Source organism: Cavia porcellus, unplaced genomic scaffold, assembly GCF_034190915.1.
Source record: "Cavia porcellus strain 051 isolate PalLab524CR breed Dunkin Hartley unplaced genomic scaffold, mCavPor4.1 scaffold_24, whole genome shotgun sequence".
Taxonomy (NCBI): domain Eukaryota; kingdom Metazoa; phylum Chordata; class Mammalia; order Rodentia; family Caviidae; genus Cavia; species Cavia porcellus.
The window spans coordinates 2,251,363-2,277,589 of record NW_026947507.1 but is presented as its reverse complement, the minus strand read 5'-3'; the positions used below and the strand labels follow the sequence as shown (position 1 = coordinate 2,277,589).

The window sequence follows — 26,227 nt, the reverse complement described above, 5'->3', positions numbered from 1 at the left end:
TTCTACCCAGCCCAGATGTTGAGTATTTTGCTGTACTGCTCTGTCCCGTTTGCCTCCTTCATGCTCTTATTGCTAACTACAGTCATGAGTCACTTAGCACCAGGGCCACGTTCTGAGAAGTCTTGCTAGGCAAATTCATGGTTATGTGACTATCACAGAGGCTAGTGAAGAAAGTTGTGTAGTTTTAATTACTACCTTTGTAATTTCCTTTATTGGAGCTCATTAATGTGCTTTTGTCTTCTAGCTACCCTAGAGGTCCCTCTGGGTCTGTGTCAGTCACTTATTGGTCAAATGTTGTGCTTACTTTCCTTTGTTGCACTTTACTAGTTGTGTATGCAGCTTGGAATTTATGATCACACTTCAGTTAGCTACAGTTTTTGGCTCTGCATTGATTTAGGGACATGGAGCCTGGATTTCCCTCACTCATCACTTGAGAGTGGGTTTGGCCCTGGACGTGCACTTCGTGTTCCAGACTAAAAGAATGAGTGTGATTTTAGTGATAAAGGCCTTCTTAGGATTTGTTCCTGGCTTGCAGTATCTTATTTTCCAGCCAGTGTTTGCTCAGATGCTGTGATAAGCCTATGGTGCCAGGAGGGTCCTGTGTTGGTCAGACTGATCTGAGTGAAACTCAGGGATTGTTTCAGGACCAGCCTACATTCTACTGGGATGAGCCCTGGGTGGGTATGGCCTAGTGCATCAATACTGCCTTTCTAATCCTCAGAATTGACTGTGACCTCAGAGACACTCTCCTTGGTCTTCTGGGCTCATTGCCTGGTTAACTTCAGGCTGCACCATTCAGCTGTGAACCTCCTTGACTGCTCTTTACCATGGCCTCTACTGAGTTCACACACTTTCCAGGCACAGGCACAGCTGCAGATCTCCTTCCCCTCAAGGTCTGCCATTCCCTTGCACAAAGTTCAGGTCTCCACACCGGACTCGAAGGTAGGACCCTTTTTGGGCATGATACTTCAGCTCTGCCGTTGAGCTCTGAGGAGGGTGCTCTGGCTTACTTCTCCCAGTACGGTGTCTCTGTCCTGTGAGAGCTGGGCATGGGTAACCAGGCCCACATTCTTGGTCCTCCATGGAGCCTCCTCACAGGCAGAAGGGGGAAATAGTCCGCCCAGCCAGTTTCTCTCTCCAAGTATCTGGGGAGGAAATGCCAGTGGCCCAAGCCCTCCCGACATGAAATACAATTGGGGGAAGAAGGAATCTCCTACTCTGCTATATCTATTCAGAATACAGGATCCAAAGTAAAGCTTCTAGAACCTGGCATTACGGGGAAAGGAAAGGAAGTATGGTGCAGATGCTACTGACTCAGGCTGTTCTTATCAATATTTGTATAGTCACCCCTGAATTTCCACTAGGGATTGGCTCCAGAATTGCCTTGATATCAAAATGCATAAATGCTCAAGTCCCTTACACACAGTGGCATAGTATTTGGCTATAACCTATGCACATCCTCCTGTATACTCTAAAAACTTCTAGTTTATCTATATTATCAAATGTAATGTGAATGCCACGCAAATAGTTGTTTAGGCAATGATAAAGGTCTGCACATGCTTGGTACACTCACTGTTCTTTTTTCTTTTTCTGATGTTTTTGATCCACTGCTGAATCTGTGGACACAGAGCCTAACAGTAGGGAAAGTTGACTATATCTTTCTTCCGTTTCTCCATTGGCTACCATTGGAACAATTTCCAGGACTTTAAATGACAGAAACAGTGAAAAAAAGTTTTCCCTACCCAGTTTAGATTATACTGAGAAGAGTTCCCACTATGCTATTTTTGGTCCCCAAAACCTCACTCATGGCCCCCTTGGTGTGCCACGGAGGAGGCAAGTGTGAAGGCGCCGCTGGGCACAGCGTCCCAAGGCCTTGGACACAGGTGCACACAGCCTGCACCCCGCGATGTCCATGCAAGGATTTCTCAGTACTAAGCATACAGTGAACCTGAGCGATCTGCTCCGTCCCATGAACACCAAACCAGTGTGTGAGATTTTATTTCTAGTAAGTGAAACATGTGAGCTCAAATTTTTAGTCTTACCTCAGTAAAACATTCAAAAAAATGTATACGTTCCTCCTAAACAATGTTAATGTTTGCACAAACAATTTACCCAAAATTTCAAAACTGTATTTATGTTTTAAAAAACTGCCTGCACTACCACATTTAAAGGTGTGTAATTTACTTTAAATTTCAAATTTAGGACAATGTTATAGTATAATTTAGTATAGTATAATTTTAGTATAATACAGTATTTTGAGCTAAAAACTTTAAAAGTGGGACAAGTATGTTGGGGTCCTTCTAACATACTCAGGCAAATCACCCAGTCTCTCCATGGTTTGCATTAAACCAGTGGAAATTTGTAAGAGTAGTGGCCTCAGACTTTCTCTTCCCATTTTGTTCTCCGCACATTCACATACCAGTTTCACAATTTCTGCGGCACTACCACGATTTTCACATATTTAGCTAGTACCTGCACTTAGCTAATAGGTTTTTTTGCTGACACATTTTAAACTATCTCTTTCTAGGAGTGGGAGTGTGGCTCAGCCGCAGAACACCTGTGCAGCACACGAGGCTCTGGGCTCACCCGCAGAACCAATAAATAGTACCTCCTTTAAAATGTACGCATTTTAAAGGCAAAAAATGTTATCAGTGATGCAGATAGACAATTCATAAATATAATGAAACAAAAGCTGTTAAAATTGTAGCTGGCCAGGTATGGTGGTGCACACTTGTGATCCCAGCACTCAGAGGCTGAGTTAGGAAGATTGTTGCAAATCCAAGGTCATCTTGGGTTACAAAGTGAGTTCAAGGCCAGGCCTAACTGCAAAGTGAGATAGTGTCTCAAAAAGACGTAACAAAACAAAACAAACATAAATAAAATTGTAGCCAGCTACTGTTAAAGGTTCTGAGCTTGTACTGCTTTCTGTAAAAACAGAACTGGGAAACTGTGAGATCAGCTCTTTAATCATGGCTGTTTGTCATGAGCACGTTATACATGGTGCCCCTTAGCAGTCATAATAGCCGTATGAAGTAGAATGTTCCCACTGTTTTACACAGCAGGAAACTCAGGCACAAGACGAGGAGATGGAGGACTCAGGATTCACAGAGGCAGGCTGCAGCCTCATTTCCCACCACAGGGCAGAGAATTCACTCTGCTGCACACGAGCTGCCGCGGTGCTAGGGCGGCCACACGCACAGCACACGTCTGCCTGCATCCTGGAAACCCAGGTCTGGGGAGATGATCACAGATAACCCCGGGCACGGAGGCTCCCTTTCACACTCAGGCCGCTATAGACATGCAGCACACGCTGTTTCCCTTGTAGAGACTCGTATGTTCCATCGGCATCTAAAAGGGCCTAAAAGTCCTGCAGAAAAGACTCCTCAGCTTTTTTTTAACACAGCACTTCACAGACTTACTGGATCTCAGGAAAGGGGAGCACAGTAGTGTCACAAAGGTTTCCAGGAACAGTCTGGGAAACTGGATTAGGTTCAGTGTTTAGAATGACATTCAGTTCACTAAAATGTATTGCATGCATACAAAAATAAAGGGGTATTTTTTTTCCTGAAAAGAGCTCACAGTAGTCAGTCGAGTTCTCTCATTAGGTATGTTTCCTCAAGTTGTAACCCAGATATTGGCAAAAGTTCACCTGCTTTCAAAAACCTCATGCAGTTCATCCCACTCCTTTCCCAGGCAGAGCAAGAGCAAATCTCAGCAGGTCCCACCTGTCCCACTGATGGCCTCAAGCAGTCATGGGAAAGGTACCTTCAGCATGGGGACTCACCATAAAAGCAGGCTTCATGTGTTAGGTACCCTGCAATCAAAGTTCAGTCAGTAAATCTGGAACCTATTTCAAAGGCTCACAATATGTGGGGGAATAGCTTTGAGAGGAAGTAACACTTGTAATAAAATAATGCATTCCCCCCCACACACACTTTTTCTTGGAGGTGGGGTTTCCCTAAGCAGTTCAGGCTGGCCGTGAATTCACAGCAATCCTCTTACCTCAGCTTCCTGAGTGCTGGAATGTTAGCCGTGCACCACCATAGCTGGCAAACAGTGCATTTCTAAATTTCATCACCAATACTGTGTGACCTGCTTTTATGTGTGACCTGCTCACCATCCAAAAGTTTGCAGAGCGTCCTTTCTCTTCCTCTACCTTGTTTTTGTTTTTATTTGCAGTGTTGAGAATGGAGCCTCGGGGCTTGGCACATGGTAGGAAAGTGCTGCGCCACTGAGCTGTGTACTGCCGGCCACAGAGTTTCTTGGTAAAAAGAAACCAGACCCCAATATGACTTATGCTCACACTGTGCTCTCTCCAACAGAGGGGACAGCAGAGGCACTGGGCTGAGCGCTGTGACACAGCTTTAAGAGAAGCCAATCCTTGTGAGGCATCCCTGTAACACTACTCTTTGAAATTCTGATGACCAAATGCTTCAGCTTGTCCACTGGTAGAGCCACATGACTACGGAGTGCCCTAAGGCCCTGGCTACATTTTCCAAAGTCTTGCATCAGGCCCCCCTGCCTGGTCTGAGGATGCTCCTTCGCTCCTGGTTCCCAGCCCCCAGTGGCTCAAGGCAGGGCTTGTCTTTCCCGTAGAGATACTGCCTCTGTAAGAAGCAGTTTCAATCTTTTCCTTGCCACATCTTCTCAGCTGTCCTTTTGTGAAAACCAGGAGGAACAGAAACTCTGGCCAGGTCCCTACCAGAGGTCTCTGTGACAGTACCTCTGGAACTGCAGTGGGAGTCCTGCCAAGAGCCTTTAGAAGACAGATCAGGAAAGGGACCTGCTAGACCTATCGTGAATTCATAAGCTTTGATTTCAGAACACAGCGGCTCACTGCAAAGAGTCTGATGTAGAGTCAGAGCCCATTTGGGCTGTGATGTAGCTCAGAGACAGAGCACTCTCTTAGATGTTCCAGATGCTGGGATCAACCCCCAGCCCCAAGAGCCAGAGCCAGTGTTCCAGGACAGAGTTTAAAACTAGGGTTCTTGAGTTGTTCTGCTGGAGACTTAATCCCCAGACAGATGAGAACAGGGGCCCCACCTCCCATAGCTTAAATTTAAGAACTAAAGATATAAAATAGTTACTCCAGAACTGATAAAACTGATACTAAAAACAAAAACAGAAGAACAGAAGTATTATTGCTTAGCCATTTCTTTGCATTTTTATTGAATTTTTTTCTTTTTTAAAAAAAATTTGGTTACGACAACAAACTGGGAAACTACAATTACAATTCACAGATTGTGGCACGAAAAAAAACAATACATGCCATCAGGAATCACATCAGTCCCTTTCCTCTTTATTAATTCAAAAGAGAGTCCAATGCACAAGCATCAAATATGAGCACTGTCATTTTTCTTTTTTCTTAGAAGGGGGGAAAACATTTATTCTGGCAGCACTTTCACAATTCCAGGAAGTGGCTTTGATACCACAAGCTGCAGGAATAGAAACCATAACAAACTTGGAGGGCATTTGTTTGGGAGGCAAGGGACTCCTGGGTTGGAAAAAGATTCCTCTTGTGCTTAGTGAATTGCTTGTCAGCCTCGGCTGGTTGTTGAGTCTTCCTGGGTGTTGAAAGAGAAAATGGAATTTCCTACATAGATGGCAAAAACTCCTGCAGAGCAGAGTTTTGTATCTCCACCCTCTCCCCATGCTGAAGCAAGTTCTCATGCTTTTCCGGCGCTTACTGTGGTCACAGGACCCTCTATCATGCTGACCCTTAGGCCAAAACACACTGGATACCAAGATTAGCTCTTACATTGCTTCTCCAGGGTTCAGATGACAACATAAAACATCACGTGTGAAAAACGACAGCTACTAAGAACCTGGGCATTGACGTTCATGAAAATAGCAAACACTTTGCAGGATGTATCACCCAAAGGGGCAGCATTTCATTTCACAGGCCTTCTGGGAAGGGAGCCCAAAGTCATACATTTGAATGCTTTTTTTCCAAAGACTGGCAGAACTGGTTGGTGTAAGGAACTTTCTCATTCAATTAAAAAAAATTCTTATTGCCTAACAATTCAGTGGCCCACAAAGCAATTAAATGTTAACATTCTGTTTACATTTACACCCATGTGCGCACATGCGCGCGCACACACACACACACACACACACAAAGAACTCTGACTAAAGGATTAACCAGGTGAATTTTGTGACTGTGTTCTAAAAGGAAAATGAATTCTCAAACTTAAGGTGTCACAATCAAATAGTAAAAACAGAAAACCAGCCCGATCTGATTTGGTTTTAAAATCACAGGAAATCATAACTAGGGCTCTGGAATCAGTGACATTAACTCCTGGGGCACGAAGTTTGCCATAAAATCAACTTGAGATGTCTGAAAACGCAGTAACCTATTTTCATTTTAAAATATGTGGAGACCGTGTCTTGTGGCATTCCAAGAGTCAATACTTTATAAATGACGTGAAATAGTAACACCAGCGGAGTTGCTTTTCTCGTCTGGCACTGGTGAGAAACGGCTGGTTTTACACATTTTCTCCCTGTAGGTGGAGGAGGCAGACGTCAGCAGTCTGTGCGTTCTTCAGAGAACGTGTTACTTCTGCAGCACATGCTGTAGGAGACTGGAGAGCAATTTGTTGGGTTTGCTTTTTAAGTTTTACCCCCTAAAGATTTCAGAACAAGGGTCTTACCAGTTCTTTATGGTAAATTGGATAGTAAGAGATTCTGTGTGCAATAAATGGCAGGTGTGGGACCAGGCTCCCATCTGAAGGCTTTCTGCCTGAAGGTTCCACAGCCAGATGTGGAGGATTCACAATGCACTCTGCTAGACATTAGAATCTGTTCTAGAAAAGCAAGGTGCACGTTAGTAGAGCCCCTCGCATGATTCAGAACTGACTCCTGATGATCTACGTTACTGAAAGACTCAGGTTTTTCTTGGACTCTTTCCTCCCTTTAGCCTCCAAGAGTGCCCCATCTTTGCCCTGCATTAATGATAGGTGTCGAGAGAACAGGACTAATCCTGCCGTCCTAAGTCACAGGCAGGGACAGTAACAAAGAGACAGGTCTGAAGCACATGTAAAAGGATCTTGCTGATTACGGGTAACTTCTATGATCAACATTAAATCCAGGGGCTGATAGTTACTTCATTTTTCCTTTTTAAACTCAGAAGGCAGATTAAAGAATAAAGAACAAAAATGTCTCACGTTAAATAAGAAAATCAGCCCCCTCTTGGCACAGTTCTCATGCAAAATATTGCACCCAGTGTTAACTGATGCTAGAAGCTTCAAACTGTATAAATTTAAAGGTATTCGCATATTATAAAAATAAAGATAAACATATACATATCTTACACTAGTTACGGAACAGCAATGAACGTCGGGCGATCCCTCTTTCACATTGAACAGAACTGAAACTGAAGTGCTCTAAATACTGCCACCTGGACTGTAACTATGGCTTATATGTGCACAGAAAACAAAATCCCTGAGAAGCCATTCAACTCTTCTTCAAGTAGCGCTCTCCTTAGAGGATCACAGTTCTGAGGTTCAGTTTGTGAAACGTTTGCTCCATGTTCTCTCCCATCCTTCACGTGCCCCTCCAGGCCGGCTCAAGCACCCGGGTGCACCTTCTCTCATCTCACTGTGCATGCTCGGGACTCGGAGAGCGTGCCGTGAACAGAAGAGGACGGGCCCCATGGGCCCCACTGCACGATTCTTTCCATGGAAACCCCACAGCCAGGAAAGTCACTGGTTTCTGTGCTTCTCACCAACATTCTTCCTAGATGGGTAGATGAGAAGAAAGCACAGATATAACAGAAGTATACCACAGCACGAGTCCTTTTTTGGTATTTAGGAGATGGTATGTGACTTTTTTTATTAGTACATGTATGTAGTACACATGATCACACTCAAGGTGGGGAATTGGTACACATACAGGACACATTATAGTTCTTTTTTTATTCAGAGAATGATAGTCTTAACTGTCAAAAAAAAAGAGGAGTGATGGTTTTCTGCACAGATTTTGATTTCTACTTTTGAAGTCCTTATAAACACATAATTGGTTACTCTGGTCCCCACAAAGAAGGAGTCTTTTCAGTAAGTTAATCAACAAATGTTTGAGATGTTAACCTCGGGTCAGCCATAAAGCCAAAATCATGCCAACTGATTATTACCACTTATCCAACTGTAATGCCCCAGCTTAACAACAGCTCTAATTAAAAACACCAAATTAATTACAGAACTACTTCGCCATAAAAAACGCACATACTAAATAGCCCTTCAGGATTAGACATATAGACAGACAGTGAGAACGGAAGTCTGTCAGGACTAAAAAGCATGACTCCGTGTGAAGTGTTATAAGTGAAACTTCTTACAAGCAAGAACTTGATGAATATACAGTGAAAAAACTGCTGCATCCTCAGCTAATTAAACAAAGTGGCCTTCAATTCAGACAAAAGAGTTAGAGGACAACATGTCAAACATCTCCATCATTTATTCTGGCTTTCCTACAAACACACGCAATGTGATGTTTTTAAAAGTGTTGTGGCAACATTTAATAAAGCACTCATGGACAATGAACAAAAAGGAAAAGGGATTGTGATCTGATTCCCCCAACCCAATCCCTCTCAGTGCCCTTGATTTCATGGACATCCACGAGGACACCCTTTCAGCCCAGAGAAGAATCACAGGGGGTTAGCTAGAATTTAATAATGGACACATCACTAAACAAAGCTCTTTCTACTTAGTAACTACATGCCAACAATTCTGCCTTTCCCTGTATTGTAATCCCATCCCTGATGGGATTCCTACCAATCCCATCAGGTAAACTCCTGCATTTTACTAAGAGAGAAACCAAGGTTCCAAGAAGTTAAACAATTTCCTACAGAGAGGGTACCTACTAATGAGGGGCAGAGCCAGATCTCTAATGAGGATTATCTGGCTCCGAGGACAGCTTGACAGATAATACAGAGGTAGGACATTTGGGGCTTTAGGGATAGATTCGTATTTCTAAATGCTCAGTAGAAGAAGTTTGGAGATTGGTCTCAAATTCCAGTAATAATGTGCTACATTTAAGCTGTGAAGAATATGCCTATATATAAAACACAGGTCTCAACTTAGCAGTGAACTGCAGTCTGTAAGTTTTGGGTTCATGTGGCAGATGAGCTATATAAATATTTTCTTCACTGCATCTAATAAAGCTTCGGAAACACAGACAGTTGTGTCTAGCTGTCTGCTTCCCTGAGCCACTGAGAAACACAAGAACATCCAGTAAAGGGCATGGAGTGGGACTATCCCACCACCCATCCAGTTCAGAATTTTCCCTCATCAGTACCACTTCTCATGTTTGGATTCAGGAGTAAAAGAGCTGTCAAATGTCCAACTTTCTATTTCTCCCTGCCCTTCCATCTCAGTAAACTCATCCTCATCCTGCAGCGCTAATTCCCAAAATGTCCAGATTCTTCCTGGTGGAGACCCTGCTTACACACTTACTATGCCAGGTATTCCATTTTAATTTTAATCAGAAAATAACAAACTTGTCTGGTTGTTTTTTGGAGGCCCATTCTATTAGACTCCTGAGGACAGGGTCTGATTTGGCTATTACTGCATGCTCAAAGTCTGGCGAATATCTATTACAGGGCAAACAATAAAGACAATGAATAATAAGATGTGATTTAAAAAAGCCACCGGCAAAAGGAATCTAAGGCACAAAGAGATCATTCTTATCATGGCATATTAAGAAGTATAAAAGACATGTGCAGGGAAAATAACTGATTTGAATGGAAAGGGTTGGGGATGCTTCTCAGAGACAGTGACACATGACCTTGGTCTTAGGGGAAAAGGGCCTTTATTGGGTAGGGAAAAAGGTAGCAGCCAGCTAAGGACCAACAATGACCACGGACACTATAGTTGACTCCCCTTGCCAGCCATGCCCAGGATTTTAACTTGAGCCTGTAATCACCAAGAAACCTTTCAAGGCTTGTACATAGAGACAGATGTGATAGAGATTGACATTAAAAGATAATACTGGTTTGAAGGACAAAGGACTAGAAAGTAGAGACTAAAGACTCATGGAAAGCTGAAGAGGAAGTTACATGGCCAAGTACACTCATATCAAGGCACGCTGCTAAGACAGGACAACAGATGTTGGTGACAAATTGCATATAGGGAAGAGAAGAAGGCAGAAGGTATTGAAGCTGACAGAGTTCTTTCTGTCCTTCTATTTTTTAAATTTATTTTTTTTTTGAGTCAGGGTCTCACTGCAGTTCAGGCTGATTTTGGACTTATAATTATGTAACCCAGGTTGGCCTTGAACTTGCAATGGTCTTCCTGCCTCAGTTTCCCAAGTTCTGGGATTACAGGTGTGTGCCACCATGCCTGGCAAGCTGACACATGTCTAGCTTAGGCAGATGGGCACAAAGCTCTGCTATTACCCAAGACAGGAACAGATGGATGAATAGCTTTGGGGGAAGAAGGCCAGAAACTCAGTTCTGCACTGTGAAGTCTATGGGACCTCGAGGAGAGACGCCAGGGAAGATGCTGTAAATGGAGGTGCAGAGCCCAAGGAAGGGCTCAGTCTGGGGTCTCAGTCTCACATGCTTCCAGGGAAGAGAAGCTGACCCTCCGGTCGGGTATCAGAGATGCTTAGACTGAAATCAAGGCCACCACAGGCTTCACGACTCACATCTTTTATTTTCTGTGTTTGATGCTTTCCTATCTGGGGCTTGCTGACCTGGAGGGACTGGCCTTCTCGGGGTAAGCCAGTTACTAGACACTGTAAATAACTCGCCTGCTGTCGACCTTCCACATACAAACCAAACAGTGCAGAGCCTAGACCACCCTGCCTTCTCTGCCAGGTCTCACTGTCTGGGCCACTGTCCACCTGACCTAATCACTCCAGGGCCAGGGGCCAGACCTCTAGGGAGAGCTTCTACAGCCCAGAGTACCAAAATGATTCAAACCCACCGAACCTAAGCCTCTTTATCTGTCTGGCTTCCTCCTTCCCACGGAAACCATAATCAAGGTTTCTGCCCGCAGTTCCTCCCTCACAGCTAACCTGGATGCTTCCCTGGGTAGCTCTCCAGAGGGGTACCTTCCTGTGTAGCCTGCCCCTTTCTCCTGGGAACTGTAACAAACTTGTTTGCAATGGTAGTCACCTACTGATCTATTGGTCCTACTATACTACGGATCTGCAAATACATTATATTTTTTATTTATTTTCGGTACCAGGGATTGAATTCACAACCTCATGCTTCCCAGGAAAGTACTTGAGCTGCTGTGCTAAATCCCTGGCCCAATACATTATATTTTAAAGAACATGCATGTGAGAGTATTCAGCCATGAAAACAGAACTAAGCCGGAAGTCAGTGCAGATCCAACTGGGCGTTCAGTACCTGTGAGTATGAAAAGTGACTTTGTCTAGGACTCAGCAAGCCCTGCCTTCTCTGACTTAAATGGTTGCCAGCGAGCCACAGAATGCAGACATTTGTGACTATGAAAAAGGAAGGGCAAAGCTCATCTCTATTTCCTGAAGACAGAGTAGGCAGATTGAGGCTTACTGCAAGTGCTTTATAAATAGATCATTGTAAACTTGACCTTGACCCTTGTGTGGCAGTAGAAAAGAAGAGAAACTGATATTTTAATCCCTAGCACATGTTTATCTGTCTTGGACAGGTGCCTCAATTAATAAGCTGTTATTAAGTCAGTAGGTAGATTTTACCATAGTACACTATCTGTATTTACAGGGAAATTTATTTTTACCTTTATATGCTCACCATTTATCCCTAGTAGAAATGGCAGCAGGTAAATATACTGAGCATTTATTCTATGTAAGTAGTTATCCTAAATGCTTGATCTGCAATTGTCAGTATATATGTGGCAACCTGGTAAGTACTTCCCATCTTACATAACAGATATTTAGAGTTAGGGCATCAACAAATAGCAAAAATTCACACTCAAGAAGTATAACTCCAGAGCTCAAACTACCTGGTGAAAATAAATACAAACATTGCTATTAAAAATCTATATGCTGTGTGATAGCCCTGCTTAATATTAAAGTATATTCTTTTTTCCTAACAAGAATGTAAGATTACTTATCTGTGTAATGTTATATAGTAAACCAAATGAAAGAAGCAAGCAGTTTTCTACTCCTAATTCAAATGCAAGTGGATTCTGCAGGAGTAAAAACTTAGATATCCTAGTATACTGTGCTTTATAGAATCTCTTTATCCGTAACTCCCACTGCCTTGTTTTCCCCCCTCTAAACACTCCAGGTCCTCAGGGAGGCCTTATCACTTTACGAAACTCTCTGTGCTTCCCAGAGACTTACCCTTAAAACTTGGTGCTCCTAAAGTCACAGACTGGGCACAGTAAAAATGATGGCATAAGGGAAGGAAGGACTATCTTTTCCACTTAATTTTCCAAGAAAGTATGAAGATACCTAAGCAGAGAGGGGAAAAATTCCAGTATCAATGTGGCTGATGGGAGACTAACAGATCAGTGAAACACAATTCCTCCCAGCCCATAGAGCAGCCAGGCAATAAGCTCTGTCACTCCTTGCAACGGACAAAACGAATGCAGGTCAACAGGATCTAGCCCACAGGACACCTCCACACTGAGCCTTTTCTTCTGAACTACCAGTTCATCCCGTCTTCTACGTTTTAAAATTCTGTGTCAGTGAAAAAATTCTCCCCTGTGATCTAGCAAATTCATCTTACTCCATGCTTTTAAAATTATGTTATCAAATTCATGTAACGAATCTGAGTTGTTAGACACGCTTTGCCTGTTTATTTGGTGAAACAACCACCACTGAACCTTCATTCATTTTTAAAAGGCTATTTAAGTAGGTTGCAAATATCCTTACGTCATTCCAAAGTCACTAAAAATTCTTACATAAAGTGATGAACATTTGAGAATACTTCCAATAGCAATTAATTGGAATTAGCGAGATTCTTGCTTGAATAAGCACTGTACTATAGATAGGCAATGATTCAAGTTCTTATAAAGGAGTTTTGAAATGCGTATCTCTGCTTTGCCCTCATTGTTATTATTATTTCCTGGAAAAGGAGAAAGCTTAGCCCAACAATTTTCAGAGCAGCCCACTTTTGCTAATTCTATAATGCATAGCCTGCCAAAATCAGAATTAACATCCTCCACAAACTCCCGCTACTCCCTGGATGATGGAGCACACAGACAGGGCATCAACACTAGAGAATGGCAACTGTCAGGAAAAAAGATGATACATTCCCACTTCCTGTCCAAGAACGCACAGGGCGGAAGTGGGGCGATCCTGCCTGTACGCCCTCAGTGAAGTACTTTCATATGGTTACCTGCTGACTTCTGTCTTTCACTATAAATCAGTAGTTCAGCTGGGTTAGGACCATTTTCCACAGTCTACAGTTCAACCAGGGGAGGAGGAGGATGGTTAAAATTCTTTGGAAAGAATCTTTGAATCCTGCATCCTATAGGATAAATGAAAAGTAGCTGGCAAGTGGCCACCTGCCCAAAGAACCCCCTGGTCTTTGTGAAATGAAATACTAAGTCTTTCAATCTGAAGAACTACTAGGTGGAGACAGGAACTCACAAATGAAAATCTGAAAGAAGAACCTTTACTTTCTCCAGACTTTTTCCACTGAAAGTAAGCTGGTCTTGCTTGTGCTTGGGGTCTACATCCACACACCCGACTAATCACAGACTGAAAATATTAGGGAGGAAAATGTATTTGTAACGAATGTGGACAGATTGTTTTTTCCCTTGTCAACAGTTCCTACACTATATGCATATAACAGAACAAATATTTATAGAGCATTCGCTTTGTACGAGGTATTATCAACCATCAAGAGATGATTTAAAAATATGTGAAGGGATACTGTAAGCAATATGCAAATACTATGTCATTTTATGTAACAGGTTTGAGTATCTTCAGATTCGGGCATGCATAGGGTAGGGTGGATCATAGAGCCAGTCTTTCCATGGAAACTGAAGCATAACTGCATAATTTTCCCCTTTTGAAAACCCCAAACCCCTGGGCATCCCTTGGGTACCTAGGGAACAAATGGGCCGCTACTAAGAAGTTTTGACAGAGGCAGCTCCGCCTCCCCTCATCCAGTCAACAGGGGCTGGCAGCAGACGATCCAGGTAAACCCATCGCTTTTGGATTCACAGCCAGGGACAACATGTGTTCCTGAGAACTTTAATTCTCAAAAAATCTCTTTAATACCAATACATAAGGCAGCAAAATCGCTCTGGAAAGCGCCATTATATGGGATTGTATTAGACACAAATGAAGGGTTAGCATGAGGTTTCTTTTTGGAATAGTGAAAATACTCTAAAATTACAGTGTGGTGGTGAATTGCACAATTCTGTCAACATACTGACAAATCACCAAATGGGGAGATTTGAGGTTCATAAATTATATATTATTAGAACTTCAAAAAATGTATCTGACACAATCTGTAACTTCAAAGAAGTCAGAATCTTTTGAAACAACTCAGGTGAATTTGTTACTAGCTGCATGTTCATTTCATGTCCAACACAGATATCCTTAAAAGTCAAGATATTCAAAGTATTACTCACATTTCTATTTGACCACTAGCAAAGAGGATAAGAAGTCACTCAAATCCTGGCTAAGTAAACATTAGTTATCCTAGGATGCCCTGCTCCATAGATTCTCTTCATCCCTAATCCTCATCCCCTGCTTTCCTCCTAAGCTATCCAAGTCCTCAGGAAGGTTTTATCTATTTTATGAACTCTCTGTGCTTCCTAGAATATTACCCTTAAAAACTGGTGCTCCTAAGTCACAAATTGGTACAGTAACATGATGGCATAAGCACTGTCTTTTCTACTTAACTTTCCAAGAAAGTATGAAGATGCCTAACCACTACAGCACCATCATTTTACATTCGGTCAAAGGCAGGCAGTTAAATGACAAGGCTCAGATCTGACCCAAAACCGAGAATAAACTTAAAGAAGGCTTAGGATATCTTTTTTTAAAGTCATCATCAGATACAGATATAAATGACCCATAAGTAGGGTGGTTATCTCACTACCTAGAACTGCTCTGGTTGGTATCTGTCGTCCCAGCACAATTATTAACCACCTTCCATAATTTTCAATCTTTTCTTGACCTCACTCTGTGTGAGGACAGGGGGCCTGCGGAAGACTGACAGCACAACCTGTGTCTTCAGCGTACATCACTTCTGCCTTGGTGCTGCTACTGCCTCCTGATCAAAGAAAGGCCCAACGGCAAAGGTAAGGCCTCCCTGGCCAGAGCTTACCCACAGAGGCAGAGAGGAGATCTGACAGATTTGAGCCTAGTGCACACACGCTGGAATCTGCTGAATGACTTCTGAAATGCTCGGGCCTGGCCCCTTCCCTTGGAAACTTTGATACACATGCTTGATGGAGAAAACCCCGCCTTGTCCACCTCCCTACATTGTGAGGAACAATAGAGAAGTAAAAGACCACTGCACTGTGCTCTTGTGTACTTGTCTGGTGTTCCAAGACAGTGCAGCAGCCCCAATTCCCCAGTTTCCCTGCTTGCCAAGACACCAAGTCGCAGGTAGGAGCCTCGGCCAGGGGACCTAATGGCCGCCTCTACTGACAGCTACCCTTGTCCGTACCCTACAGCCTCCCACTCCAGGTCCCTGCCATGTGCTTCTGCTGTAGGCCTTGCATGGACCTGGCTGGTTCCAGGGATATTGGCTTTATGTTCATGACATGAGCTGTGGATGCTTAAGGGAAAACTGGACGGCATTAAACAGGCTTCATCTCTCAGCATACTCTTTTATAAATGACCCCCAAGAGCTGGGGATTTAGCTCAGCGGCATAAGCACCTGCCTTGCAAGCAGGCAGTTGTGAGTTCGATCCCTGGTACCAATAAAAAGGAAAAAGACAAAAAAAAAAAAAAATTAAAAAAAAAATAAATGACTCCCAAATAGGCAATTTTCTCCTTGCCTCTATATTAAAAAAATACCTGGTCAGAGATATGAAACTTTCCTATTTAGAGACTATTCCTTCATTTAGAGCTGAGAATTGTATCACAAAGCTGCCCTTCACATTATGATAGTTTAGGGACCTATTTCAAAATAAAACTACTTGGATTGCTAGGTCAAAAGTGGTTTAACACCTAGAGGTGTCCCCTCTGGCAACCACAGGCCCGAGGCCTCTCATTACCCAAGATATTGAAGCTGCTAGGCTTATTTAGGTTTGATAAGCTGTGAGAGGGAAGGCTGATGACATCTGGGGTGAGGGTTGTGTGTAAATGTCTTTCTGTGGCAGCAGAAGAAACCCATGGGAAAACACAGATAATGCTGGCTCAGTGCCATTGTGGTTCCTTGTGCAAAGGGGTATTATAACTGCATCCCTTACCCTGCCTATTAAATGCAATGTGTTTCTAGCAAAACAATAGACTCATGTCTTGCTTGGCTCAGGGGAATTTACATCAACGGAAAGTGTACTGAATGACTGTTTCCATTCCATACCCAACTGCTCATTCTTATCCTAAATGTGTGTGGAAAAATGGGGGCCAATGTGTTCAAATTCAAGAAATTAGAAAAGCAGTAAAATTTATGTTTTTTGATCTGCTCAGGCAGGGGATAAATATTCTGGTTAACATGAACTTACTATGTCAGCCTGCTAACATTTAAGAAGCTCTTTCAGATTTCCTGGTGACTGAGGGTCCTGTCAGTGATGGAGCAGACGAGGCCACCTTAGCTAACACAGCCCTCTGAATATAGATTTAGATAGGAATTTCTCTTCGGTGTTAAGTGATATTTTCCAGCCAAGACGGATTAGGGATGTTCTGTTTAATGTTACCCAATTTAGGAAAAAGGGTTCCACACACTTCCACTGCAGATTGTGATAACTGGAAGCCATGACAGCGCAGGAAGTACTCCGAAGCTAGGACAGCTGTCACTTCAGGGATGAGGCACGGCTCCTACCACACAGGGCTCTGGCAGGTGGCCAAACAGCAAATCACAAGATAAGATAACGAAAAAGTCACAATTCTCAAATGCAAACATTATAGAGTTGTGTTATAAAAAGCTACGGACAAAAAAAAAAAAAAAAAATGATGTGGCCAACCAGGAAGAAAACTAAAGCCTGCTGCAGGAACAGGAACACCTGGCTGGAAAAGTCGCGTTGTTGAAAGCACGAACATATGAGATCTGACACAGAGATTGCTGGTGCTACTTTTCAAAGCGGTAGGCATGTGTGTATTTTACCTTGCTTTAAAGTGGCCTTTTGGTTCTTGGTACTCCAAAAATAAATACATGGATTTAAAACCCAAACGGAATGAGTTTTATCTACAATACTAAGCTTACATTCTATACAAAAATTAGTTTGTATGTGTTCATTTTCTGACTATCCACATTGGGAAAAGGTAAAGCAAATGGCACAGTTCTTGATTTTCAGGGACTCATCAATCAGAGCTCTGCAGAAAAAAAAAAAAAAGTTTTTCTGTAGACTTTTCTTATTTAATAGACCCCCACTATTGTTTGAAGAGACTCATTTTATACTACAATGACAGAATTCTAAGAATTCACCTAGGAAAGTGATTGAGCTTGGGCAAAACCTAGCAGTCTCTCAGCAAAGCACATAACTGATCTGCAAGAAAATGCTCATAACTGCAAATATATTAGGAACCTATGAACTATATTAGAAACTTATGTTTATTTTAAATAAGGAGACTGTGTGGTTTGTGAATGGTATCTCAAAGCTGTTAAAAATGTTCTGACATTATCAGGAAAATATTTTAAAAAGGAAACTGTAAAAGAGAGAAAGTAATGTTTGTATTTTGCTGCATAAGTCACGACATTGATGTCACTCCGAAGAATCCTGTCTGCCCTGCAGGATTTTGCAAGGCTTGTGTGGATGCGGGTGAACTTGGCTTTTGGTTATCACATCTACAGAACCAGGATCAGGAGTGAGGACCAGGGGCAGTCAGGCTCTGCCAACTCACTTAGAACACGGGCTGATCACAGTTGGCGTAGGTGGGTAAACCAAGGCCACATTCACTCTCTCGCTGCCGTTCTTGGGGCAAATGATCTCTGCCACTCCTTCTGGTCTAGGCTGGCTCAGCAACTCCCCTGCAGGACGAGAAAGAAACATACATTAAGAGGTGTCCCCGAAAAACACAACTGTTTTCCATAGAGAAAACCTGCTAGCGGAGGGACAGGGAGGAATTGGGGCAGGTAGTGGCCAACTGGAGAGTCTACAGACAACCAAGGCAGAGAAGCAAGATGTAAGTAGAACAGAAGAGTTGCCTGGGCTCCCGTGCCTGGTCTCATCTGCATTACCATGGAGAAGGTTAGATGCGACCATGTTACAGCAGAAGGCTGGTCCTGCGGATACGGCATCTACCATGGTCCTGCTCACATCGGTCACAAAATGACTCCAGTGAGGCTGAGCTGCCTCGGGGTTCATCTTTAGGATTTGGGGCAGATGGAGACTCGCAAAGCTAGCAGCCTCAACAAAACCTGGCACAAATGACACTGACATACGCAGACTAAAGGTGTTAACAGGGTAAACAGAGCCACGCTGCCAGCCTTTTCCAGACCAGCAAATTTCCTGGATAGATCCAAAAGGAGCTGAGAGCTGCGACAAGCACTGTCTTATGGCTAATTGGACCTATTAAAAACAGATGATCAACTTAATGGAGGACCACAATACCTAGAGAAAAGCGGATATTCTGCATGCCCCCAGTAAGGTAGGCATCTCTCCAGCTGAATGATTAACTCTTTAACAGCAGCAATTACCTCCATTCCTTGTCCCTCACCCCCACCCTTCCACTCCCTGGCCCTCTTTCCCCAGCACCCTGTCCTCTCTCTGTCCAGGAGGCTCAAAAGCACTCAAGAAACAGCTGCTGCCTGACAATGCTACATGATTTTGCATACACTGCCCTACTTAAACCCAGAAAGTAAATAAATCACACCAAGGATGCAAAAGGTATGCCAACAGGGAAAGAAGACTACTGAATTTCAGACTTTAATTCTTGGTGGCCATCACTTCTATTGTTCCTTTCAATTTTAGAGACACGAAAGTACATGCTGGTAAATAATGATAAAACATTCCTCTGTTCAAAACAGAGTATTTCTAAATGACTCATCTTCAACAGAGTTCATGAAGATGGAACATGCCCAGGTGCCAGCCCCACTCTAAGAAATTTAAATGTGTATTTCACTTCATTTTTGTATGTCCTGAAGAGGGTCTGTCTTCGTGGTTGAATTCAGGGAGGTTAGGTGATGCACACACAGGAATGCAGAAGTTCCTCTCCGGGCCCATTACCCTTACCACCAGCCTGTGGTATCTCCCCAAAGCAGGGACTGCTTCACTAAGACCAAACTCATCTTTCCTAGAGGAGCAATCTACAATCACTATTTTAAAACAATACACTTAAGCACTGGCATATTTATACCTTTAGGAAAGGCATTAAATTTCCTGATTGGAATATTTTATATGACTTTGCATAATAGGAACTGAATGTAATTTGAATTCTTTCACCAGACTAATATAAACACCAAGCTACTGAAAAAGTCAATTTATCACCTTTACCTTATCTCATGCATGCACAGGGAGTAGAACTGTACTCTAATACCAGCTAGGAAAAGATCCTTAATTACAAAATACGTGCAAAAAATGTAAACATCAAGTGCTAGTAAGATGAACCCAAGTAAGAGCATGTCAAGAGCAGACTGAACTCTGGAAGCCCTCCCACTCCAAATGCCACTCAAGAAGTCAGACCTTCCCTGAGTTTTAACAGATCTGCCCCAAGCCCTGTAACAGCTGTACAACTTTCCACCACAGAGCCAGGACCACGACGCACTGCTCTGAGCACCCGGGGCTGGCCTCCCCTCACTTGGCTCCTTGCCTGCTATTTTAAACCTCTACTTTTGGCCTTAATATCTTCCCCAACGCGTGGGCATGGACTACTTGTCCCTGCAAAGTCTACTGACTGAAAACTCACACATGCCTCGGTTCTGTCTGCTTTTGGTTGTCCGGGTAGCAAGGACAACTCCTGCAGATGTGAAGCCCCTGTCCCTGGCACCAGCCTAGCACAGCTGGCTTCTCTGCTGTAGCTTTTGGTGAGCAGAAGATCATTCTGAACAAAAGTGGAAATAATTTACAGATTATTAAGCCTAGGGCTCCAGTTTCTATTAAATCAATAACTTTACTGACCCTCCTCACAGAACCAGGTCATTGGTTTAGTTTGGGTCCCATCCCCAGCAAGGAATTATTCATGTGTTAGAGACCGGGTCTCTTGTATGGTGGTGGTGGGACCATTAAGGGTCAGGACCAAGTGGGAGGTACTTAGGCCATATGTAACACCTGTCCATTCTCTGGCTTCCTGTTTTCCATAATGATACCTTCAAGAATGCTCCATCACTGACATCTGCCATGAGGTAAGGCAGCCATAGAGGCCCTTACCAGAACCTACATCATGTTGTTTGGATGTTCAGCCTCCAAAACTACTGGCTAAATAAACCTCCTTTCTTTATAGAGTTGTCTGACTAAGTTAGTTTGCTATAGTCATGAAAAGTAGACCAAAGCACATGTAAATTTGCATGAAGGTAAAAACAATTATGAATTTTTAACTCACTCACTTGACACTAATACTCACTTGACACTAATAAATATGGAGTACCAAAAGAATAATTCATAATCTCAGTTATACTCATGTACTCCAGCAACCTGTTCCATGATACCTGTATTCTTAGGGTTTAAGAAAGATGCACAGTTCTGAGAGTAAAACCCTAAGAAAATGGCTTTTTCTTCTCAAGCCTGTATTAAGACAAATATGAAGAATAGTTCATCACGCGTACATTCTTGGTAAAAATAAGGAAGGTAATCCTCAAATTCAATACAAACCTGGTCCTCAAAATAGAAAGTGCATTCTTTGGCTGAGCAAATACCAACTGAACACTTACTATGTGTGAGGCACAGATACAGGAATTTAAGGGATGGTCTCTGATGCTGAGGGTCTCAGTCTCTGCAGGGATGACATATGTTCAAGGACTTAATCCCACAAAATGGGTGCCCCAAAGAGATTCAAATGAGATACTAGAAGCAGAATAAGACATCAATTATTTTGTAGGATTGGGAAAGATCTCAAAAGATGGCACACATTTAGTTAAAAGGCCCAATGTTCCGTATCCAAAGGCCTGTGGGCCCTAAGGCAGCAGTGCTGGAAAGTATTATAGACCTTTAAGAGGTGGGGCCTTTTGGGACTCTTTAGATTACTGGAGGGATGCCAATGGAACTGTAGGGGTCCCAGTCTTTTCTTCTCTGCCTGCTAATTTGAGAGCTGCCCTTGCCAGAGACACAAACCAACGGGTTAATCTATCTTGAGCTTGAATCTCCAGAACCATGAGCCAAATTAAATCTCTCTACACTGTAAAAGCAACCTGTGTCAGGTATTTTTATCATAGTCATGCAAAGCTGACCTATATACCCTACAGCACTTGTCATCAGAATGGAGAAGAGTATATGCACAGTACCATACTATTACGCTCTAATATAATGACAAACCGAAAACAATCCTGAGTTAACCAAGGTAGAAAAACAATGGTCACAGTAGCAACTAACATTAGTGATCACTTACATGCTTGATATTATATAGCTAATATCTCACTTAAGCTTCACACTACCCTCATTAAGTATGTCACTATCCTCATTATATAGGAGAGGAAATGGGCTTAGACAGGATACTAAGTTTTCCAGTGGTCACAGAAAAAAACAGCTGAGTTGAAAGTTGAACTCAACACTGTCTCACTCAACATTTAACTATGGTATAAGGTGTCATAGTATCCTATGAGAAGGACATCTTGATAATTAAATAACACATGGAAAATACTAAACACTATTATCTGGAATCTAAGTCATGATACTATTATTACAGTGATGGAAAGATGCTTTTAAAGCTTATTGTGATATTTCATATAAGTACATAAAAACACTACACTGGGGATTAGATCACAAATTATTACACTGCCCCACCAGAAATCTGAAAAATTCAAGTGGAAAAAATTTAGATTTCCTTACATATCCGACATCCCTAGCATAAAGTAAAAAATCCTAAAGTTAGTGAGAATTGTTTTAAAAAAAAATCATAGTATATTAGCAACAGACTAAGAAGAAATATACATTTGACTTGTTGGCAAATTTCCATCTTTAGGAATTTCCTTCAAGGAAGTGAGCATTTCTTTCTGACAAAAATTATATAGCAACTGCATAGCAACACTAGTTATAATGAAGAGAAAACTTGGTAATTCCTTAAAATGTCTTATTAACAGGCAAATGGCTAAAAACCATGGCATGTTAATGAAACAGAATATTCTGTAATTATTGAGTGTTATGACTGACATTTCCACGTATATTTGAAAGCATATTCTAATGAAAATTTCAGCGTGAAATACTTTGTAAGGAGGGAAATGTCTGCTTTAAATGTCGATCTCTTTCCTCTACTGGAGATCTATCCTTGTGCAGTTTCCAATGCAATGAGCCTTTCTGAAGATGCAGAAATGTGGTCCGCTGAGGGGAACACTGCCTCTCCTAAGGCCAGCACACAGTCTCCTGTGCCCACTGAAGTCATGAAAACTCCTGCCTTGCCCAGGCTCAAAATTCCTGCCATGAGAATGCTGGCCAATTCTTATCAGCTCTTCTTCCCTCTATGGAAGAACAGAACACCATGTTTCAGTAAGATGTTTTAAAAATAAATCAACAAAAGGCAAGTGAAACAAGCCCCATTATTCTGCTTATTATCAGAATTCTCAAATACAGCAAACATTACACAAAGTACTAAAAACATCATATGGACAACCTAAATTGTATTAATACAGAAAATCAAAATATTTTTCAGAGCAAATAAAAAGCCATTTCCTGATGTAGAATGACCAATGACACAAAAGAAATTGTCATTCCCAGGTACTTGTTGAATTCCAGTCGTGATTTCTTTTAAAGTAAATTTCTTTTAAAGTAAATAAATAACCCTCAAACAGCAAAACAAAACGACCAAGCACACCTTCCTATGCTTGAAGCTTCGAGGAGAGTCTTAGGGTGTACGAAGAGTGTAACCTCCAGGCCGCTGGGCTTTCTGGCCATGCCCTGCATCCAAGGTTGCAACTCTGTACCTGTCTTCAGTGAGTCTGCACAGCTTGTTCATCTAGTAGCTCAAAACAAACTACATTTCAACACTTTTCTTCAGCTTTGTCCTAATACCAGCCGAAGTGGTGACTGGTGATAGTTACAGGCAGAAGATCACATCCCTGATTATTCCTGTGATGACTCACGGTGACGCAGCCCTGTAATCCTCAGTCTCCTAAAGAACACCAGAAAGGGAGCCAGGTGGGGACACACCCTGGGTACAAGTGACTGGCACCTTTCATGGCAGGTGATCCAACTGTAGTCAACAAGCTCAGCTTTTCCTTTTCAGGCCATCTCGACAGTAATGCTTGCTTCCTAATTATGTGAAGCTTCTTTTGTTCATGGACGGAGAAGGGGATGAGTAAATACCTCAAATACAGTAGACAAAGAAGAGCTCCCTTTGGTCCATAGGGACCTTGATGAGAAATCACTCAGGGCTTCTAAATTAGCAAGTGTGCCCTCGAGAAGCATGGAGCAAGCTACAAAGGCTTTCCCTACGCCACTTGATATGGGAGGCCATGGACAGAACTGAGGGCTCACAGGAAACCGCGGCAGGGAGACCACAGAGAAGCTGGTGCAGGTCAGGAGGATCTGCAGGCCCAGCCTGTCCACACTCGGCAAGCCTTTTGCTTGGGTGAGAGGGAAGCAGATTCTGTCACTGACAATAGCCAGACCTCTGAAGCATGGCACAGTGAGTCCCCTGCCCCAATTGCCCAAAATGGACTGAAAAACTGATGTCAAGGTCCTAATTCTTGGGTCAGATGGATTTGCTATTAGCTCTTCTTTGCATAAGAAATAGTATTTTCTAAAATGCCATCCTATGACAATAGGGCACTGAGAACAAAAACTACTCACTAGCTCACTGGCAAGGGCTGTTAATGACTGAATACTTGTGTGGGGTGTTTTACAAATGTTGCCTAGACAGTAGAAATTATCTTATTATTTTAAAAACAAACTTGTAACAAAACCCAGAAAAATCTATTTTCTACTTTTAATAAGTAAAAAAGGAATGAAGAGGAATCATAATTCTACCACTATAAACATGGTATTCTTTTATAAAGGATCCCATGTACACATTGAGGTTGTATACTGCGTTTATGACCTTGCTGTTATGCATCTGTCACCAGTTATAGCATGAATACACTGAATAAATACCGTCACATTGTGAATGTTCAGGGCAGATCTTCTTAAGATCAAATCATAAAAAAGATACTGTGGTTTTGGATCACAGTATTTTTTCCACAGCATTTGACAAAACCTCAACTAAGGAAACCTAAAGAAAAAGGATTGTTGGTAAAACTTCTTTTCAAATCTGCACCTGAGAGAGGAGTGGTGGTGGATGCCAAGAATCCCTGCCAGTTGGGAGGCTAAGGCAGGAAACCTGCAAGTTCAACACTAGCCCCCGCAGCCAAGTAAGATCCTGCTTCAAATACATAACAAACGGCTGGGATGTACCTCAGCAGTGGAGCACTTGCTTAGCATGCACAAGACCCTGGATTTGATCCCCATTAGCACTGAAAATCCTCTCTATCTGAGTTTAGCCCTTCCCTCATATTACAGGCTCATACCACCCTTTTGTATGTTTCTTTTGGTTCTTTAATCCCACATATACAATCCTTGATAGCATTTCTTTTTCTCCTTGGCTTTCTGAAACTCTCTTTTCTCTAGCATTCTGATTTCTAGCACCCCTGAAAGTATGGGAAGCTCTGGGTATAGGATTCAGGTAGAAACCCAGAGAAGATTCTCCTTCGAAGTATGAGGCTCAAGCAGACCCAAAAATACATTCCAGGGGGCCAGAACAAACATCCTGGGCCATGTGGCACTTATTAATGTGTAGGAGAAGGGACTCCGTGAGACTCCAGGAAGCTGAGTTACCTATTAGAAAGGTTAAAAAAGAGTGAACAGGGGCAAGGGTATAGCTCAATGGCACAAGCTCCTGTCTGGCAAGCACAAGGGCCTGAATTCAATTCCTGGTATAAATAAGAAGGAAGAGAAAGAGAGAAAGCAACAGACAGACAGAGACAGAGAGAGACAGAGACAGAGAGGGAGAGGGGAAGGGAGAGAGGGAGACAGGGAGAGGGAGGACAGTTAAGTAAAAGATTGTTGTATATTGAAGTTCCTTAAATGTGTTCTCATCTTCACCAATGCCAGATTAGTCTGGATACTGTGCAGTAATTGGCACTATATACAAGAACAAGAGATCCTTTCCTTACATTCTGTGTGAGATTTCTCTGGACAGCCTAATAGAGTGCTATTCTATAGCCTAGAAAAGCAGAAGGGCAACACTGAAGCTTGAATGAGATGGGGATTCTGATGAGAAAGCATTGACACTGATGACAACACACTTAGCAATTCATGGCCCACCAGAGGTGGTGAGGGCTGGTCCAAATGGTTTCAATAAATTTAAGCAGTAAATCAATAGTGGAATGTAACCTAGAAGCTAGTTTGAAAGAATCCAGTTATCTACAATATTGTACTCTAACAACTGTGTAAAGCAATTATCCATCCACACACACGCATATGGGCTTAAGGTCACATGCTGGGCATGAGGCACATGCTGGGCTAAACGTCTGGAGCTGACAGGTTAACTCCTGTCTTAGCCTCTGGTGCTTTGACAGTGGCCTTCCACACGTCCTTAGGCAATGTGCCCATGTACAAAGACTCACACCACTCTCCTCACTGACCCCTGCAAGGTCTGATCCAGGTTGGAGGCTCCCTGGGGGCAGACAGGCTAACTGCCCTCACCTCTTCCCACCACTTATTCTGTCCCTATGTGCTGCCCTGGGACACGTGTCTGCTACTTGACTCCTTTTGGATGGCTAAGAGTTTATATAAATACAAATCCACCCAAGAAAGGAAAACTATTTCCCTTTTTCCTGCTCTGGATACAGTTCCAGCAGACTTGGCGGAAGATTAGACAAGCTTTACAGATCAAAGCTTGCTGAGGGGCTGGAAAGGGAAGGAGCAGAGGCGAACCCTGCTCACACTCCCAACCTCAGATCCAAGTCAGGATCATGAAGCGCTTTCCAAAAGGTGACTCTTTGTTTGGATAGCCTGTCACCTACTTCTTGCTGTGAAATGGTTCCAGGCTCAGAAATTACTGCAGACAGTGGAGATACATTCACACCAAAACG

The 26,227-nt window shown here is 42.7% G+C and overlaps 1 protein-coding gene across 3 annotated transcripts in view; it reads right to left on the bottom strand.

The window, feature by feature from the left end:
- Positions 1–5,138: 5,138 nt before the first annotated feature.
- Mfhas1 (multifunctional ROCO family signaling regulator 1) overlaps positions 5,139–26,227 on the bottom strand; it is a 79,440-nt gene continuing 58,351 nt past the window's right edge. The window contains exons 2-4 of one of the 3 annotated variants that reach the window (XR_010042537.1): positions 17,914–18,040; positions 12,283–12,393; positions 5,139–7,734 (exon numbers count right to left, since the gene is read on the bottom strand). Coding sequence is in view for 2 of the 3 variants with exons in the window: in XM_063234571.1 (XP_063090641.1) it covers positions 17,316–17,385; positions 17,914–18,040 (197 nt within the window). In the remaining variant the exon portion in view is untranslated. Of the gene's footprint in view, positions 7,735–12,282; positions 12,394–14,710; positions 17,386–17,913; positions 18,041–26,227 lie in introns of those variants that run through there. The other 2 variants (XM_005000272.4, XM_063234571.1) reach the window with 2 other exon arrangements.